The sequence below is a fragment of the Castanea sativa genome, chromosome 11 (assembly GCF_040712315.1).
Source record: "Castanea sativa cultivar Marrone di Chiusa Pesio chromosome 11, ASM4071231v1".
Classification (NCBI taxonomy): domain Eukaryota; kingdom Viridiplantae; phylum Streptophyta; class Magnoliopsida; order Fagales; family Fagaceae; genus Castanea; species Castanea sativa.
In genome coordinates, this window is record NC_134023.1 from 62,298,331 (window position 1) to 62,318,481 (window position 20,151).

Genomic DNA, 20,151 nt, shown 5'->3' on the forward strand with positions numbered 1-20,151 from the left:
GTGTCCCTAAATTTTAAGCTGCAGAAAAGTAAGCTAAAACCATTTTTTAAGTTACCAAAAAAATAAAAATAAAAATCCAATCAAAATTAGTTTTCTTGATTCCATAAAACCAAAAAAATAAAACATAAAAAAATTTGAAAACCTCAGTTCTATTCTGCTCCAACATTTTCCCCGCAACCAAACACAGCTTGAATGAAAACCATGTTATTTTCTCTTTTTTTTTAAACACACACACTTACTATTCAATCCAAAAGCAAGCTTAAGGGAATGTATTATTTTCAATAACTGATCAAAAAGGATTAAATATATATGGAACGGAAACATGGGAAATTACCAGGGAATGTTCAATTGGTTGCTCCTTAGAATTGATCAAGTACACCACTAACTTTAAATTCCCAGCTGGGTTTTCAAATTGATCAAAAACTCAGAAAAACCTCTAAGAAAATTTCCACTTTTGGTGAGCTAGTCTGCTAAACCATCAAAGTGGATTCAGAGCTATGCAAATTTTGGGGTCAGGATTGTGTAGCGAAGTGAGTCCAGTAAAATAAAGCTATTGACCTATTGCTTTGATGGTCTTTTCCTTGGATCGTTGTTGGCAATGTAAGATGTTTTACGGTTTTGTCTTCATATATTTTTTGTCTTCATATATGACAGTGCTTTCTAAGCGAGTTGGGAGGATCAAAAATGGAAAAAACTCAACCTAATCGCACCTATATGTCTTAGTCTTTAGTTTATATCAATTTTTTAAAACACTCCACGATGTATACATGTTAATATGAAAAATGAAGGATACTTTACCAACAAATTTATAAGCATACATACTAATTTTTTTGTAATAATACTAGCTCAAATTTAGGAGGGACAAAAAAAAAATCACAAAATCAATCCTAGCACCAATTTAATGGCTCCAAGTCTTCAATGAAAACTTTGGTTACAACAATTTTTTTTCACTAGTGAATTCGAGCAATTTGTTAGTAATGCTAACGGTTTTATGATGTGGAATCTAGTTCACAACTTGGATTTACCGCTAGGTACCTTTTTTTTCCCAATGTTTCGTCCTCTCTCTTTGTGGTTTGCGGATGTGGCATGGATTTTGTCCAGTCTAGAATTTAGATATTATCATTGAAAAAGAAAGGCATGGATTTTTTGTTGTACATAAATAAAATATTTATATTATAAAAAAAAGCATATATAGATAGTTTCAACTTATGGCATCACCAAAATATCAATTGATTTTTTGGTATAAGTGAAGATCGAACTCTATATCTTTTATTCGATGATAAGAAATTTTACAAATTAAGCTAACCAGAACTCACAAGCATTAGTCATTTTCAGTGTATGCTAAGACAAGCATATTGGATTATTGGTACCTTTTCATTGAAAGAGAAAGCTTAATGTCTAAAGAGAAGCATTCATTGCTTTATGCTTAGATAAGCTTGTTATAACACCAGCATATTGGCCTTCTGCTAGGAAAGGTAGCTTTCTGTCTTGTATATACATCGGTCCTAAACATGTTTTGTGTGCACTCTCAAAAAAATATGTTTTAGTGTGGATGCTATCAACGAAAAACCATTGGTCTTTTATAACCAAGAGTGGATTTTCTCCAAATTAATAATTGTTAGGACTTAGGAGGAGAACGGAGCTTCTCTAAAATTTATGTAAGCTTTATCATATTGCATTTGGATTCTGGGTTAAGAACAAAATCATATAAAATTATCGAAATCTTTCAGATGGATTTCTTTATCTTAGCTAAATTTGGTGATGTATAAGAGATGGAACATTTGACAAGAAGATAAGGATTTGTAAAGGAATCGTCACCGGGTTGGAATTGTCGAAAATAAGACAATTTTAGCTTAGCTGTTGATACAAAATTCATGTTTTTGTTCCTAGTGTAATGTATTGGGTTGAAACTTGAAAGTTTAAGAATAAAAGATTCTTAAAAAAAAAAAAACATTAAAAAGTAAAGAACATTTCCAACCTAAAAAATTTGATCTTTTTAATATGTAAAATTATACTGAACTTCAATTAAAACAGGTAATCTTGAACCTAGGGAGTGAGATAATCATGATTTTACCCATTTCTATTGTCTGTTAGATGGTAAAAAATTATATTATTGTTAGCTAATTACCATATACTGGATGATTATATTTTTTTTTTCCCTTGGGTAAAAAAGATAACTGAATGGTCCATTGAGGAAAACTTCCTAGATGTCAACATAATAATAGCTCCTAGCCACTATTTGGGTGAGAAATTGTAAAATACAAAAATAAAATAAAAATAAAATAAAATAATTTATTAATTATGGAATTATAAATCTCATAATTTACAAATTTCATTATTTGGCTTTAATTCCATCATTTACAAATTAATGGCATTGGAAACCACATCCTCTTGGGATGACTAGTTAATTGCCATGTATTAGAGGATTGGATTGTTTTTTTTTTTTTCCCCTAATAAACAGATAATGATTTTTCAATCCCTTGGTAGCAACTATCACGATAGAGAATTCTCCACACATACACACACAAAAGGAAAAAGTGAATTATCATCCACCTAAATTAAGGGATTTATATTTAAGATGCTACTTAATTTACTATCACTACTTTATCGGTCAGTTCAACCAGAAATTGGACCCTAAACCAATCCGAGAAAAACTAAAATTGAACCCAAATTTGTTTTTTCACATTCTTAAGTGCATCGAAATGTACCGAAGTGGATCGAATTGGATTGAAATAGACCATATGGATTGAGCTAGACTGAAGTGGACAGAATGAACTGAAATGCTATACTAATATGGCTTAACATGAGCCATATTGGCACCTCCCTATGTACAAAGTGTTTGGGGCTCTGGAGAGAAATGATTTGAATTACTGGGTTGTAGTAGTATGTTGTAAGTATCTCTCAAAAAAAAAAAAACCATATATATATATATATATATATGGCTTAACATGAGTATAGTAACAATAGATGCTAAGATTTAGCTATTAGATATTATATAAAATATAGATGCATAAACATGCAAATGTCTTAAAATTGAATTACATATTAAAGACAAAAGATATATGGTTATATTGACTTCAATCAATCAATTTTATCATTGATAATTCATGTGAAACAATCTAATTCAAGATTATATAAATTTTTTTTCCATTATCCTTTAGTAGAATTATTATGTGTACAAGAACATTAAATCCTTGGCAATAGAAATCAAGCATTAGGTTGACTTTTACTAACTCGCTAAGGACCAATTAAATTAAAATGAAAAATCCTACGTATTGAAGTCCAAGTTAGACCAATTTTTGCCACATTCAAATTGAGTTTTTTAATGATCCAGAAAAATACCCTAATTCTCAAGTTGAAAGGAACAAAAAAAAAAAAATTACCCTTAGATTCTAATGGTGACCACTTATGATTTAAATTTTAACCTTATGTTAACATCATAATTTCTCATGTAATAATCATTTGGTTCTTTTGCTATTTAAGCCAAAATGTATATTTTTTTCATGATTCAACATGAGGTGTATACACTAAGACCTAGATGGCATAGGAAATTGTAGGCACTCCTTTAGGTGAGTTCAGTCATAAGAACCTTTTTTCTTTTTCTTTTTTTGAGAATCAGTCATAAGAACTTAATTCCACTAGGAATCTAGGATCCCAACAGCATTAGCAGGAAAGCATCCTAAAGAGACTCAAACTTTCACCCTTGAGGATCTGAACGCAAGACATTGACCCCAACCAAACCGCATGCTTTACAATTGGGATTAGATTTGCTTCCTCTTTCCCATGCTAGCAATAGAATAAGGCTGGCTAACCCCAAGTAACAAATGATGGTGGTTGTCTTCTAAAACTTGAGTGCCTGGTTAGGTTATCAAAATATTGAGAGTACATGCTAATTTAAGCTCTAGAGGTACAAGTTCCATGGGTAACTGTGACTGCCAGAGTCAAGACCACCAAATCAAAGTATAATGGGGTGTATCAAATGCTAGAAAAGGACAGAGTACTCATTATCCATAAATTGCTTCAAATATGGTGGTTTCAGCCAAATATACAATATCTCAGTCTACATATAGAAAGGAAACTAAAACAAACAAGTGACACAGTAAGAAAAAGAAAAAGAAAAATCATATGGGCAGATAGCTAGTAATCTTAATTTGACCACCTTCTCCAGGCTGAAACCGAAAATAGGGGAATACTTTTCCAGCAGATAACCAAACATCCATTCTCTTCTTTAAAATTATAGCCACCATAATTACTGATCTGCAACATCCTCCCAGCCTGCAATCTACCATAGTAGCTGAATGGCACCCTCTCGAAACCAGCCAACTCAAGCCTCGAAATCCATTTCTCAAGCTTCTCATGCCTCTCCTTTCTCTCTGCTCCCTCACATGCAATGATGTTTTTAATTTCCTCGCCAAAAAGCATCTTCTCAATCTTATGTCGCTCTATTGGTGCTCTTGATACCGTGGAGTCCAAGCAATCAAATAGAGCAGCATAGAAGTTCAATGCTTTCTTGACCCTCTCCATTAAAGTGAAACCATTATGGTCTGCTTCCTGCTCAGTTATTACCATTAACTTTGGTGAGAGGCTCCAAATAGAACTTAGAAAGCTCTCCATTTTGGGGGAAGCACATAGAGATAGTGGGGATGATGTGGAGGTGGAATCCGGGCTAGCCAAATACAAATTGATTAGATCCTTGTCAAGAAACTCCCGTAAAGGCCGCTGGCGATTATGGAAAACTTTCTGCAGGTTCTTTAATGCCACAGGTGAGTCTCTTCTTAGCATATCATCATCAGTAGCCAAGAGAGAATGTAGCTTAAGTATAGAGCTGACAGCAAGAGCTTCACCATTCTTAACACCCAAACTTTCAAGATCAAGATTCTCTAATTTACACACTATAGGGTTGAATTGAAATGGGATGTCCAATCTGTCAGCTTCCTCTGCCAACTGAAGAGCCATTTGCTCCAATACCACTTTCTGCTCATGAATACCAGTAATTTTCAAATGGGGAGGGCCTTCTGGCCGTGCACTTATCATCTGAAGAAGATTAATCCACTGTGCAGGCTCTATTGAATAAAGATCAATAATATGAACCACCTTTTCCCCCTCCATAGCTTCTATAATGGCCTGATTTGTGATCAGATATGCAACCTTCAAAAAGGGGCAAAACTCAAAGAACAACTTTTGAACAAGCACTTCCTCAGAGACTGATGATAATTTAGTTGAATTGAGGGCTTTGTGCAGACCAGGCCAGCCTTTAAGCATCCTATCTGCAAGTGCCTGGGTGAAGTAAGCAGCGATTCGCTGCATTGTATCGCCATCAGGAGAGGCAAGATGGGAAATATGCTCAAGTCCGAGATTAGCATTCTCCATACTGCCAGTACCTACATGGACAGCACATTCTTGCAGAAGGCGTATCAAACACAAACCCCTCTCCTCCGATCCAAGCTCCCTAATCCAAGGGGATGGTGATCCTAACCCAGGAGATAGTTGCATCCAGGGAGAGGATTCATGGGATGATGAAGTTACAGAAGATCCGTCTTCTTGTACTGCTCCTGCCATTAGTAACTGAGAGCAATCTATGTGCACTGCAAATGGAAATCTAAAAATTATTTCAAAAACAGCTAGAATGAGATCAGATTTGAAGGAAAACCAATTTTAATTGCCACAATAATTACACTAGAGCTTTATGTTGTTTGGTTTATCAAATAATTATAAACTTAAGCCAACTGAGGTTTAAAAAAAAATATAGATTTTCAACATATTTAGGGGGTGGTACATGCACTTAAAAACTGAAAATATGTGTTTGAAAACATGTTTGAAAGTATGTGTGAATGAAAAAGTGTGTCGAAATACGTAGAATGTTATTTAAAAACTGAAAACATGTGTTTGAGTGAGTGTACCGAATGCGGCCTTAAGGACATTGTAAACAGTTCTCAAAGTCAAAAGAAGAAATTCAAGAACACATTTTTGAAAATCACTTTCAACAAATCATTCTCAAACAGCCTGTTTTGCAACTACTGTTCTCTGTCTCTGTTTTCTCTTTGAGGAATACCAACAGAAACAGGTTTCCATTTTTATTTTTCTCTACTTATTTAAAACAATATTTTCTGAAAACAACCAAACAGGTCAAATTTGGGGTTCTAATGAGTCATAAAACCATAGTTTAGTCTCTAGACAACGAAATTTTTCTTCTCTATATCTCAACAGTATCAGGAAAGCGACTGAATTAGAATCATAAATTCCCGAAAACTTAAAGAAACAGAGTTACAGAAAAGAAAAACCAACATTGTATTCCATATTTGCTGCTGCAACTGTAACCAACTTTATATCAAAAGCTAAAAAATAATAATAATAATAATAATAATAAATAAATAAAATTAAAAAAAAAACTATGCCAGAAAAGTAAAAGCCAATTTGTGTCCCTAAATTTCAATACATAAGTAAAAAATCATTCCCAAAGTTACCCAAAAAAAAAAAGAAAGAAAGTTACAAATCCAAACAAAACTAGGCCTACTTAAGTGAAATACAATCCTTTCTTGGTTCCAGAATGAACCAGAAAAAAATTCAAAACTCATTTATATTCTGCTCCAAGATTTTCCCAGCAACCAAACACAGCCTGAATGAAAACCATGCCATAATTCAAGAAAATTTAACCTATTGTACAAAAAATCCAATAGCATGCTTAAGGGGTGTGCATTATATTTCAAGAATTCCTCAATGGGACCTAATTTATGAAACAGAAACAGAGGAAATTACCAGAGACTGTTAAATTGGTTCCTCTTTGAGAACTGATCGTGTACACCACCAACTTCAAATTCCCAGATGGGATTTCAAATACATCAAAAACCCAGAAAACCCACTAAGAAATTTCCTGGCTTGGTGAGCCAGTCTGCTAAACCATGTGGCTTCAGAGCAAAGCATGGTTTGGGATCTGGGACTTTATTGCAGAGTGAGTCAAATAGAATAAAGGCTCCTCTCTTCAAGAACTTTCCCATAGCTGCATTGGTGACAATATATGAGGTTGTTTTTGTCGTCATTGATTTGTTGTCGCTTGGTGTATCAGGCTAATATGGAATTTCTGAAATACAGTGTTTCCTCTCTTTGTAGACTGCAATATTAGCAAGGAGAGCCTTAACAAGTACCTCCAAAAGACCACTCACTATTTGGATTTTTGTTAAAGGTATAGCCATCCATCTGGTACTTTCTTCTTGCGTTAGGACAAAGAGACAATGGAGTAGTTGTTGGAAAAGCCAAAAGCAACATGAAAGTTCACTAGGTGATTTGTCTGTTGGTACTTTGGAGTAATTTTCTTCTTGGGGTTAAAACTTTAAAGTTTGAAATTTTGAATAGGCAGTACATTTTTCTGTTGGGGTGTTACTTGGAAATTGGAATATCCAAACTCTATTCCTTTTGTTTATGATTCCTAAGACCATTCACTAATAGATTATGTCTTATTTGCATTTTATATCTACTTAAAAGTTAAAGCCTTAGGTGATTGAAGCAACTATGTTGTACCTAGGACTATACGACATGATATGACCTAATAGTACACGACATGATCTCTTCTCACCTAATAAGTTTATTATTAATGGAAGATAATGAACCTTATATTGGATTCCTTCTTATCTTTGGTTTCAATGTTTCCTTTTGCTGAGAAGAAGCCGACTAGATGAAAGTTTTTATAGTTGTAACTCCCACGCTCACCTTTAAAAAAAGTGCTTAGTCCTAAGTCCACGAGTTATTGTATACAAGGAAAATTTTCTCTGCACGCTTAATGGTGTACATTTCATACATATCATATCAAGAATTTCGTGCACGATATCCACAATAACATGTGAACAGTGATAGTGTGTACAAATGATGTACAATGTGTGATAACCAACACTGCTAAGGTGTCAGCACACCTTTTTACTTCCATGGTGTTTGATTTCAGTCTTAGGGATCTTCTACAACAGACACCTGCAATCATTCACAGAAGAACTCAAACTATAATTAACTTTATCTGTTTAATAAAGAAGGAACCTGCAAAAAAAGGCATTTAGCTCAACAACCAACTTAATGAATCCTATAAAAGAGGCAAGGAATAGACCATCCCTTAATGCTCATAGTTCAGTCACAATACTTGTAGCTACCTGCTACTCCTATGCAACGTGAGAAGCCACATACCCAATAAAAGAGGCAACAAAAAGACTACCCCGGAAAACTTTGTTAAATAGTACCTTACCAAACTTATTTAGTTATGTAGCAAAACTCGAGTTTCAAGCATTATGTTTGATCAAATTGCCATAATACTTGGAAATCGAGTTTGGTAAACCTGAGTTTCAAGTAAGTTTGATAAACTTGATTTCCAAAAAATATGCTACATAACTAAATAAGTTTGACCCGGTGTTTTTTCCTAAATATTTCCAAAAATCATGCTATTTGGCAAAAAAGGCCGACTACCCCTTAATGCCCATAGTTCAGCCCACCTACTTGTCCTGGATTGCCATGTAAGGACCCAACCATATATAGCTTAAACTTAAACCAACCATATGTAGCTCTATGAAAGCCAGCCTTTACATGCTTTGTATGTAGCACATATGTATTAAAAAGTAAACTATTTCCATTAAGCCAGAGTGACCATAAACTCATGATGAACAAAAACTCTCCAAGGTAACTGATGTTTGCAAAAAAGAGCTTTAGAATTGTAATTAAATTCTAGCCATTTCTGTAGAGATAAATCACAAAAGGAATTGCATTTGCCAGAAATGCCTAGTTGATCCAAACAAATTTTGAGTCATGTCAATCCCTTAAAAGATGAAGGCCTAAATCTGAGCATAAACCACAGTGATATTCGAACCTCAAGAAGCTAGGACCTCTCTTACCATGATTTTTTTAGTGGTGGCATATCTAGATGAAAACTTAACTCTTCTGTCCCTCAAAGGGAGAGCTAAATGCTTGGTTAGGTTATAAAAAATGGAGCTTCATTTCTTGTTTATTTTCTACATCATATCTACCCTTTAGGAGTATCTATGCTATTGGAAAGTACTTTAATTTCATAGTACTAGAAAAGGTCTGAAATTAACTAACAAATGATGGTATCTTTATGTTAGCAAATACAAAATCTAAACCAGCATCTTTGAAATGCAAGCAGCAGAAAACAAAAGACAGAAGAGATCAAGGCACTCTTGCAAATATCAGCTTTGAGTGGTTCGCTAAGACTTACGGTTACGTCCATGGAGTTGCTGCAGTTTCATCATAACGGCTTCTAAAGGAGTTACAAGGATATTCAACATATATATGCCATCTTAATACATGGACTATAGGCATATATAAAATTAAAATAATAAGCCTGAGGCATCCAATGTATACTCAAAGACCGAAAATACCCCCAATAACTGTACACACCAATTTTGTGCCGTCAGAGACCGTCTGTCTGTCGGTCTTTGAACTTCTGGTATAACCAGCACAGTAAATCAAGCTCTACACATCTCCTATTAGGCTATTACTCTAATTTGAACCTTAGCTACCTAGTAAGATTCTCAAAAATTGAGAGTACATGTTAATTTGAGCCCTAGAAGTACTATTTCCCTGGGGAGTTGTGGTTGCCATACTCAAGACTATCCAATGTAAGTGTAACTATAATGGGGTGCACACACATTGTTCACTATACATGAATTTCTTCAACAAAATACAAAATCTCAATCTACATTTATAAAGAAAACAAAAATAAATAAACAATGTAAATTTTAGAATAGATGAGTTTTTTTCCTTACAAATGGGGGTATATGAACCTAGGTTCTCCTCCATTGAAGAGATTGAAAAAACCACTGTATCACAAAGCTCTAAGCTTAGAACAAAGTGAAGTTGTTAAAACTTTCTTTGGAACATATGCATTCGTAGAACATGAAAACCTTATTCTTTTATACAAAGAAGAAAATGAAAAATAATAAACTGAAAGAACAAGAAAAAGAAATCATTGACCACACTGCTAGTTATCTCATTTTTGTCTCCCGAACTGCCAAGCTGAAATGGAAAATAAGGGACACCTGTGCCAGCAGAAAACAACATATCCATCCCCCTCTTCTTTGATGTTATACCCATCATTGCCATAGCTCAATTTCACCCAGCCAAAACCAACCTGCTCAAGCCTTAGAATCCATTTTTCCAGCTTTTCATGCCTCTCCTTTCTCTCCACTCCCTCGCATGCTATGATGTTTTTAATTTCCTCTCCGAAAATCATCTTCTCTGTTATTTGTCTCTCCATTGGTGTTATTGATCGAATGGAGTCCAAGCAATCAAAGAGAGGAGCATAGAAGTCCAATGCTTCCTTGACTCTCTCAGTTAAACTAAAACCATTATGGTTTGCCTCCTGCTCAGCTATCACCATCACCTTCGGTGAGAGGCGCCGAAGAAAACATAGAAAGTTTTTCATTTTAGGTGAAAAACTTGTAGATAGTATGGATGATGGAGAGGTGAAATCAGGACTGACCTCGTCGAGAAACTTCCGTAAAGGCCTCTTTGATGCCACAGGTGAAATCCTTCTTGGCACTTCCTCCTCAAAAGCCAAGAGAGAATGAAGCTGAAAAGCAGAGCTGATTGCAATAGTTTCTCCGGCATTAACACAAAAACTTTCAGCATCAACATTCTCTAATTTGCTCACTATAGGAATGAAGTGAAATGGAATTTCTAACTTAGAAGCTTCTGCCATCAGCCGAACAGCCATTTGCTCTAACACTACTCTCTGGTCATGGATACCAGTAATTTTCAAACAGGGCGGCCCCTCCGGCCGTGCTTTAAATGTATGAAGAAGATCAATCCAGTGTTCAGGTTCAAATGAATAGAGTCCAATAATATGAACCCGCTTCTCGCCCTCCATAGCTTCTATAATGGCTTGGTTCGTGACCAAATACGCGACTTTTATGAAAGGGCAAACGTTATAGAACAATCTTAGAGCAACATTTTCCTCAGAGACTAATGATATTTTTGTCGAATTGAAGGCATTGTAAAGACCAGGCAATTTTGTTTTCAGCATCCTTTCAGCAAATGCCTCGATGACATATGCTGCAATTTGCTGAATGGGGAGCCATTAGGTGAAAATAGGAAATTAGTCACAACTTTCAAACTATATAATTAGTAGTTACGGTTTACAAACTATATTTTTTATTAGCATTTCGAGTTTAAGAGACTCGATTTTAGGTATATAAATCGAGTCTTTGATGATCAATTTTTATGGTCTAATTTTATCTGATGTGACATATTTTCCACGTGGCGTCTAATTGGAAATCGAGTCTTAGAGACTCAATTTATATCATATATCTATTCTTCTTTTCTCCTTGTTTTCCTGCGTTTCACATCTGGATCTCCATTTGCTTCTTTCTTCCTCACTGCCTCTCCATTGCTTCTTTCTTCCTCCTCCACAAACCCAAGCCGCCACAGACCCATCGTCACCGCGCCCAGGTCGCGCGGACCTGCGCCGCGCAACCCAGGCCGCGGATCTGGGCAGCCGTGGATTTGGGGGCGTTGGTTTTTTTTTTTTTTTGATGGGTTATGCTCAGTCGTGATCTTCCTAGTGGATGAATTTTGATGTAGGATAGTTGGGTTTTGGTGGATGTGTGTTTTAGGGAACGGATGATGACTTAGATTTGATTTTTTTTGTCTGGTAAATCGAGTGTTAGAGACTCGATTTCCAGGTAGACTCCACGTAGAAAAAATGCCACATCAGACTTTAAAAATCGACTATCAAAAACTCGACTTTTAGGCCCAAAATCAAGTCTCTTAGACTCGAGATGCTACTAAAAAATATAGTTTGTAAACCGTAACTACTAATTATATAGTTTGAAAGTTAGGGCTAATTTCCTATTTTCACCGAGCCATTAGCAGAGGCAAGACAGGAAATATGCTCAAGCCTGATATTAGCATTAGGCATATTACTAGCAGCTAAATGATTACCACATTCTTGAATCAGTCTTAACAATTCCATACACCACTCCTCGGATAGTGGTGTTCCAATCATGGTGTAGGGTGATCCTAAACCAGGAGACAGTGACATCCATTGAGAGGATGATGGAGTTGTAGAATACCTTGCATCTTGGGCTCCTGCCATTGGGTACTGGGAGCAAACTCTGTGCAATGGGAAAAATAAAAATCTCAAAACTATATTAAAAATAGCTAGAGTGTGAACGAGAATTAACTTCAATTACCACAATAATAACACTACACCATTTGATGACTGAGGAAGCTTAGGGAAGGAAGAAAGAAACATTATATTATATATTTTCTTTAACTTAGTTTAGTTTTTCAAATAATTATAATCTTAAGCCAACCAAGGTATAAATAAAATAAAAAAAAAATTGTTTTTTCAATATAAATACAGGAGACAGTTTTAGCTCTCAAGTCAAAAGACAGTTCAAAGAACACAATTTTGGAAATTGTTTTTAAGGACTGATTTTCTTTTTTCTTTTCTTCTTTAATATATATATATATATATATATATATATATATATATATATATATATATATATATATATATATATATCAAATGGATAACATTCAGGGAAACCTGGACTTCTTCTACCGAAGCACAAGTGTTTTCATTCTTTCTTTTTTTTATAATACATAATTCGACATTTACAACAATAGAGGGGCATTTGAATCTTAATTCTCCTAATTAAGGAGAACAAACTATGCTACTGAGTTATAAAGTTCTTAACAAATGTTTTCATTCTTAAAGCACGCAGGGGAGGGGGGATTCAAATCCTAATTCTCCTAATAAAGCAAAAAAAACTATGCAACTGAGTTGCAAAGCTCTTTAACTTTTCATTGCTAAAAGAGCATAATTTGAGAAACACCATTCTCCATATATATTTTCTCATGACTATTTTAATAGAAACAACTTTCCAAACCAATATATCTATACTTTTCATAAGAGGATTCCCTTCTTTAGATTGGCCTTTTGTGTGGTTTAGAAATACCTTTAAACCTTATATTTAATTGAGAAAAAACTTGAGGACAATCGGGTAAAAATATTTCCCCAACTCCACTTAAAATGCCTACAAAATAGGACACTCTCCTACTAATTCATGTCTTCAAAACAAACTTATCCATTTTTTTTTATTTTTAAAAAGAAAATTATGATATTAGACAAAAACAAAAACGAAAAAATGTCATTGCCTATATATAATGCTAGCCTCATCGCATGCGCTTTGCGCGTGCAATGATGCTAGTGTGTCTGTGTGTGTGTATATATATATATATATATATAAACATGTTTCCAAAATTCCCTTTACTCGATTATTTTTCCTCTTCTCATTTTAGACATTATTTCTGAAAAGAACCAAACAGGTGAAATTGTCTTTTTACCATAAATTCTAGAGTAGAAATAAGTGTAACCTATGTTGCTTTCTACTCATAAAACTCGTAGTCGTATGAGAAAGTTCAATAGAATATGATATTCTCATTTGAGTGGAATGTAACACTTCAAAAATTCACATTCAAAACCTTCTTTTTAATATGCTTTGATATTCTCCATGCAACCAAAAAGAGCCATAATGAAACCAGGTCAGAATTCAAGAAATTTCACCTATCATACAACAATCAAAAGCATACTTAAATGGAAGAGTTATGTTCAGGAATTAATCAAAGGGTTCAAATTTATAAAACAAAAAACAAGAAAAATTACCAGAGAATGTTCAATTAGTAGTTAGTACCTCCTTGAGAAATTATCAAGTACACCACCAATTTCAAGTTCCCAGCTGGGTTTCCAAATCAATCAAAAACCCAAAAAAAACCCTCCAAGAAATTTAGGGTATGTTTGGTAACTGTTTTTTTCTCTTATTTTCTGTTTTTAAAAACAAATTTCTATTTTTGAAACTAAAAAACTTGTTTGGCAACTCAAAACGAACAGAAAACAAAAACTATTCTCAAAACTCAATTTGTGAATGAAACTAAAAATATGCAAAAAGCTGTTTTTAGTTTCTAATTTTCAAAAGTCAATAAAAATATACATTTAATTTAATGAATCTAACTCATTTAATGAGCTATCATTAGAGTTCAAATCTTAATAACAATATATTTTAGTATTTTTTATTTTTTTTCTTCAAAAAACTATTTTTTTAATTTCAATTAACCAAACATGCTTTTTATTTCAAAAATACAATAAAATTGTTTTTTTTTTTTTTTTTCAAAAACAAATTTTTAAAAATAGAAAACAAAAACAGTTATTAAACATAACCTTAAATGCTTGTGAGCCAACCTGCTAACCATTAAAGTGGTTTAAGAGCTAAAGAGATTTTGGGGTCTGGGCTTTTGATGCAGAGTGAGTCAAAAGGAACTAAGTTTCGAAGGGCTTTTCCAAATACAGCATTGATGATAATTTATAAGATACTTTTTTTGTCATCGTTATTGAAACGTTGTTCTTGGGGAACTCAGAGGAATATGGAATTTCTCAAATACTGTGTCATCTCTACCTAGATTTCTTCACGTGTATTACTCCAAGGGTATAATGCTCCAATAAAACACCAGTCTTGTAATTATTAAACGTGTTCCAAGAAACCAACACAACATCCTTTGCTTGTTCTTTGGAAGTTACAGGTGCCTCCCAACCAGTATTTGGATTCTTGTTGAAAGTGTAGACACAACCACTTGGTTCTTTCCACTGGCGTTAGGACAAAGAAGCAATGGAGGTGGGGGGAACAAGCCAAAAGCAAATTTAGACCCCGTCCGTTTGGAGTGAAAATAGGGAGGATGGAAAACTAAAGGAGGAAAATAGGTATTTTTACTGTTCGTTTGGAGAGAAAAGAAAGGGAGAATGGAAAACCGGGAGGAAAATTTTCCTCCCGGGCCCACAAAAATTTTCCTCCCAAATTGGGAGGAAAATGGTGGGGAGAAAACATTGGGATGGGGGCTTTTACTAAAAAGCCCCCATCCCACCTGACGTGTTATTCTTCTTCTTTTTTTTCTTTTTTTTTTCAACGTTACTGAGAACGTTCTTTTTTTCTTTTCTTTCCTTTTCTTTTCTTTTCAACGTTACTGTCTGAACGTTTTTTTTTTTTTTCAACGTTATTCAAAACGTGTTTTTTTCTTTTTTCTTTTTTTTTTCAACGTTACTGTCTGAAAGCTTTTTTTTTTTCAACATCTGAATGTTTTTTTTTCAACATTTGAACGTTTTTTTTTCAACATCTTACATATTATGTAATAAGGGTATAATAGTCAATTTATATAAATTACATTTTTCATCTTCTCATTTTTCATCCTCCCACTTTTCTACCCTTCCAACCGAACATACAAGAGGGAAAACTAAATATTTTCCATCTTCCCACTTTTCCATCCTCTCACAATTTTTCATTCTCCTACTTTTCCACTCATCCAACCGAACAGACTCTTAGAGTCCATTGGAGGGGTGGAAAAGTGAGAAGATAGAAAATGATGAGTGGATGAAAAAGTAAAAGGATAGAAAAGATTTTACTTTCCCTCATTTTTGTTTGGTTGTGAGTGGAAAAATTGAGAGATAGAAAAAGTAAGTTCGTATAAATTTACAAGTATACCCTTATTAAAAAATGATGCTCAATTAAAACCAAAATAGAGATTAACAACCAAAAAAAAATCAATGACCTAAATTTACTAAAAAATTAAAATCATGTCCATAAAAAAAATCACATCTAAAAAAAAAAAAAGTAGAAAAGAAGAAGAAGAAGGCAAGGCAACGTCCAAAGGAGAAAAGAAAAAAAGAAAAATATTGTGAAGAAAGGTAGCGTGGTGGATGAAGCCCATGTGCAATTGCATATGGGTATTTTCATCCAAAAATGATGTCCAATTTCTTCCTTCAATTTTCTTTCTATTTTAGAGAGAAAACTTTTTAATGGACCCAGGGAGAAAACATTTAGGCCCCATCATTTATTTTCCTTTCTCTCCACCTAACCAAACACACTCTCCAAAGTTTTTCTTTTTATTTTCTTTCCAAAATTTTCATCCACTCTATTTCACCTCTAAACAAACACACCCTTAACGTTAGCTTATGGTGTGGGACTTGAGAGTACTTGGAAGATCCAAGCTTCCATTCCCTCTTTTCCATCTTTTCCTAGGACTTTTCTAATTTGATAGATAGGAAGAGAGATTGAATCCTAAATGTCTTCATTGAAAACACCAATTGTTAGTTAAGCTACGAAACTCATGTTGGAAACCCTACAAGATACTAATTGAGCTACAAGACTATTAACATAAATTATACTCTTTAAGTTTGATCAGTTATCATTCTTGTCCTTGAAGTTGGGATATAGTCATGAAAAATCTATAATCCACATCCATTTAAACCAAAAAGAAAAAAAAAAAAAGATTTAGGATTCTCTGTATACTGCCAAAAAATTGAATTCATAATACCATAAATGGTATTCCATTAAGGATTTAGGATATGTTTATTTGGAGAGATTTTAGGGAGAATGGAAAATTGAGGAGAGAGGAGTGGAGAGAGTATTTTTAGTGGGTGTTCAGTTGAGAGAGAAGAGGAAAATAAAAGTGGTGGGGCCCGAGTGTTTTCTCTCTGGGCCCACCAAAATATTTTCTCCCCAAATTTGGGAGAAAATTGAAGGGAAAACCAGTTAAGGCATGGAAAGAAAAAAACGACCATGTGAATGGGTTTGTGTTTTCTAGTTTTACCCCCCCCCCCCCCTTCCCCTTTTTTTAATCTTTTTCTTTTTCTATTTCGTGTTACGTTACCAATCTTTCTTTCTTTCTTTCTTTCTTTTCTTTGTTTTTTTCCTTCGTCTTTTCTTTTTTTCATTTTCTTTGGTTTTCTTCTTCTTCTTTGGTTTTTGTCTTTTATGTACTTCTCGTTTGTAAAAGTGTTTTTTTTTTTTTTCAATCCGTATTTTTCATTTGTTTTGGTGTACCCCTTTTTTTTCATTTGTTTTGATTTTTTTTGTTCATCTCTTTTTTTTTTTTTTGTTGCTTTTTTATTTAATATGGGCATGACAATAAATTTTCACAAACAATATTTTCTATCCTCTTATTTTTCTTCTCAATCAAAAGAGTTTTCTATCCTTCCACATTTCTACCCTTCCAACCAAACACATATAAGAGAAAATTAAATTTCTTCTATCTCTCATTTTTTTATCATTTTTCCATTTTCTATCTTTCTACTTTTTCACCTCTCCAACCAAACCGACACCTAAAGAAGCTTCACAATAAAAGTAAGATTCGTTAAGACAAAGTAATAGTAATGATAGTCTATAAGATAGCAATGAGGTGCTCTTACTTGAGTAGGTCAAGCTAGAGCAAGGGAGCTACAACAATCTTTATGGGAGAAAGGTGTTCACAACTCACAAGTAGGGAAATACACAACCTACAAGAAGAGTGTCTTAACGTCTATACCCCTTATTTATTTATTTATTTTAAACAAACAAATTAACGTAGAATGCACAACTAAAAACTTTTTCTTATTAATTAAATGTCGGTTGGTGTGATTTTTTTTTTTTTACAACACCTGCTATCGACAACTGCATCAACCATAAATTGGTACCCTTTTTAAACTGTCAACCGCACAACTAGTTTATTTGGCCATTAGTAGCCACTTGATGCAATTTGATTAGTGTGGAGAGGTCAACTCAATTAGCTTTTTCATATCTCTGTGCACCCCTACTTGTCTTTAAACAAAGGATCTCGAATCAAATCTTGTCTACACCCAAAAAAAAAAAATCCGTCATTGGTGTCTTAACGTAATAGTAAAACCTATCATCATTAAGCAAAAATTATAGACTGAAATCCTATTATATCTATCCAACAAAATAATTCAATCTTAACAGGAACTTAATAGCCCCAAGATGTGAACATTTAACTGTCTGGTTAGTGAATACTATCACAATTTTATAACAATGCTAAAGGTTTTTTTGCTCTTTGGTGCCATGCAATTCCAATTTTCACTAACTTAAGAGTTTATAAATTATTCTTGGAAAATTATTTTCTCTGGAGGAGTTGATGTTGGTTTTTTCTGATTTAATACACGTGGTAGATGAGTCTATGGTGTAGATGTTATCATTGAAAGAGAATTTTTTTTTTTTTTTTTAAGAAGACATTGAAAGAGAAATCTTTTATTATTATTTTTTTACAACACCTGCTATCAACAACTGCATCAACTATAAATTTGTACCCCTTTTGAACTGTCAGACCGCATAATTAGTTTGGTCATTAGTAGACACTTGATGCAATTTAATTAGTGTTGAGAGGTCAACTTATTAGTAGGTTTTTTCATATCACTGTGCACCCCTACTTATCTTCAAATAAGGGACTTGAAATCAAATCTTGTCTATATCCAAAAAAAAGAAACCCTCATTGGCGTCTTAACCTAATAGCAAAAAACCATTATTTGAGCAAAAAACATAGACTGAAATCCTATTATATTTATTCAAAAAATAATTCAATCTATACAGGACATTAATGGCTCCAAGATGTGGGCATGTAACTGTTTGGTTAGTAAATACGAGCGCAACAATGCTAAAGTTTTTGCTCTTTGGAGCCATTCAAATCCGAGTTTCACTAACTTAAAGAGTATATAAATTTTTCCAGCTAGGAAAATTTCTCTCTCTGGCGTAGGTGATGTTGGTTTTGTCTGAGTTAATACATTTGGTAGATGTGCCAACGGTGTAGATGTTATCATTGAAAGAGAAATCTTTTTTTTAAAGAAGACATTGAAAGAGAAATCTTAGTCCATAGAGGAGCATTTGTTGTTTTTAGTGCATGCTTAGATTAGCTTGTTACTTATGCAAACACATCGGCTTTTAGGTACGAAGGTAGTTTCTTCTCTTATTTTACGGTGCAAGAAACAATGTTTAGGGTGGTCTTTTCAATGACCATTTGTAGCTTAGCAACTAGGAATAAATTTCCCCAAACTACGAAAGTTTTTTAAAATTCAGGTAAATCTAGCAAACATATTGCATTTGGATGACGGGTTAAAAATAAAATCATATTCGGCCCACAAAATGTTTGAGATTGTGATTGGGAATTTGTAAGTTGCTTTTAATTTAATTTTAGACGGATTTCCTTATCCTAGGTAAATTTCGTACAAGAGAGGAGAATTTGACAAGAAAATGGAAACTTTGAAAGGAGACAAAACATTGGTAATCAAACTGTTTTCATTATGTTAACGGTTAGGGTTAACAAAGAATTTGGATTTAGGAGAGAGAGAAAAATAAAAAGACGAAAATACCATTTAGATCTCTACATTTTTGTAGCAATTAATTTGAATCCTTTTATTTTTAATTTACAATTAATTACCGTTATTTAGTGAGTTGATAATAAAGATCAAATTGACTGCAAATTAAAAATAATAAGAATTAAATTGTTTGTTTTTGATAGCTTATGAACCATTCCACCTAAAAATCCCATTTTTGTTTGTTTTGTTTAAAATTCTCATCTTTCAATGCGAGATGCAATGCCTCAGATTATGCAAGGGAATATGATGGTGCCTGCCTTCAAATGTGATTGTAATGTATAATCCAATTGCATAGGGGCTCCTCTTTCTTCAGTTTCTTGTCCAATGGATATATTGTAACCTTCCAAGAGTAGTAAGACTCTAAAGAATCCTAATTTACAAGTTTGTGATTGTGTTCCTTTACATGGGGTTTTCTGTGTGGAACTTGGTTAATTTTCCATTTATAAATGTGCTGATCTTATCAATATACCTTGTTGCTTCAAGTTTATGTGGATGGAACAGATACCATGTCTATGCGAGAAAGAAAAGCAAGTATAAGAGAGTTTTATGGTAATGTCATGAGTTTGGCATACTTGGAATTTTGTAATGTAGTGTTAGAACTTGATTTTTTATGTTTATGAGTTTTTGTTTAATATATGATATATTTAAGTCAAATTTGGTAAATTGTAATAAAAGTTGTTGGAGGGAACTATGGGTGCCTTCTATAATGAGAGTGAGGGGAAAAAAACTTATATTAAAGTGGCCAAGAGTGCTTTCTAAAACATGAGCGAGGAAAGAGAACTTATGTCTCTAATGTTGTTCAAGTCAATCAAAGTTAATTTTTGCTTATTATGTAAAGTAGATATTTTATATTATATTAATATTTTTTTTAATTGACTTTGTTAATTGTGCAAATATTGTTCAAATCAACCCACTTTTAACTAAACCAAAAATCTATTTATATTTTTTACTGATTCATGTGATTTTTA

At 33.6% G+C, this 20,151-nt stretch overlaps 2 protein-coding genes across 3 annotated transcripts; both read right to left on the minus strand.

The window, feature by feature from the left end:
• Positions 1–3,980: 3,980 nt before the first annotated feature.
• LOC142615266 (scarecrow-like protein 3) lies at positions 3,981–7,217 on the minus strand. Of its 2 annotated transcripts, none has more exons than XM_075787999.1 (2): positions 6,757–7,217; positions 3,981–5,599 (listed from the first exon to the last, which is right to left on the minus strand). In XM_075787999.1, exon 2 carries the CDS (start codon positions 5,557–5,559, stop codon positions 4,147–4,149), a length of 1,413 nt encoding a protein of 470 aa, XP_075644114.1. In that variant the 5' UTR covers positions 5,560–5,599; positions 6,757–7,217; the 3' UTR covers positions 3,981–4,146. The 2 variants fall into 2 exon arrangements, with proteins under 2 accessions (XP_075644114.1, XP_075644113.1); XM_075787998.1 differs by having other exon boundaries at positions 3,981–5,585; positions 6,757–7,216.
• A 2,762-nt stretch (positions 7,218–9,979) lies between these two features.
• On the minus strand, positions 9,980–12,085 carry LOC142615356 (GRAS family protein TF80-like). The gene is made up of 2 exons (XM_075788106.1): positions 11,850–12,085; positions 9,980–11,063 (listed from the first exon to the last, which is right to left on the minus strand). Exons 1-2 carry the CDS (start codon positions 12,083–12,085, stop codon positions 9,980–9,982), a joined length of 1,320 nt encoding a protein of 439 aa, XP_075644221.1.
• Between the last annotated feature and the right edge of the window lie 8,066 nt (positions 12,086–20,151).

What these genes read in the sequence shown, in the direction of transcription:
- LOC142615266 (XM_075787999.1), bottom strand. Translation starts at nt 5,559, where the DNA reads ATGGCAGGAGCAGTACAAGAAGACGGATCTTCTGTAACTTCATCATCC.
- LOC142615356 (XM_075788106.1), bottom strand. Translation starts at nt 12,085, where the DNA reads ATGGCAGGAGCCCAAGATGCAAGGTATTCTACAACTCCATCATCCTCT. An exon ending in CTTGCCTCTGCTAATGGCTC is followed by an intron (nt 11,064 to 11,849) that starts GGTGAAAATAGG and finishes CACCTAATGGCT; the next exon opens with CCCCATTCAGCAAATTGCAG.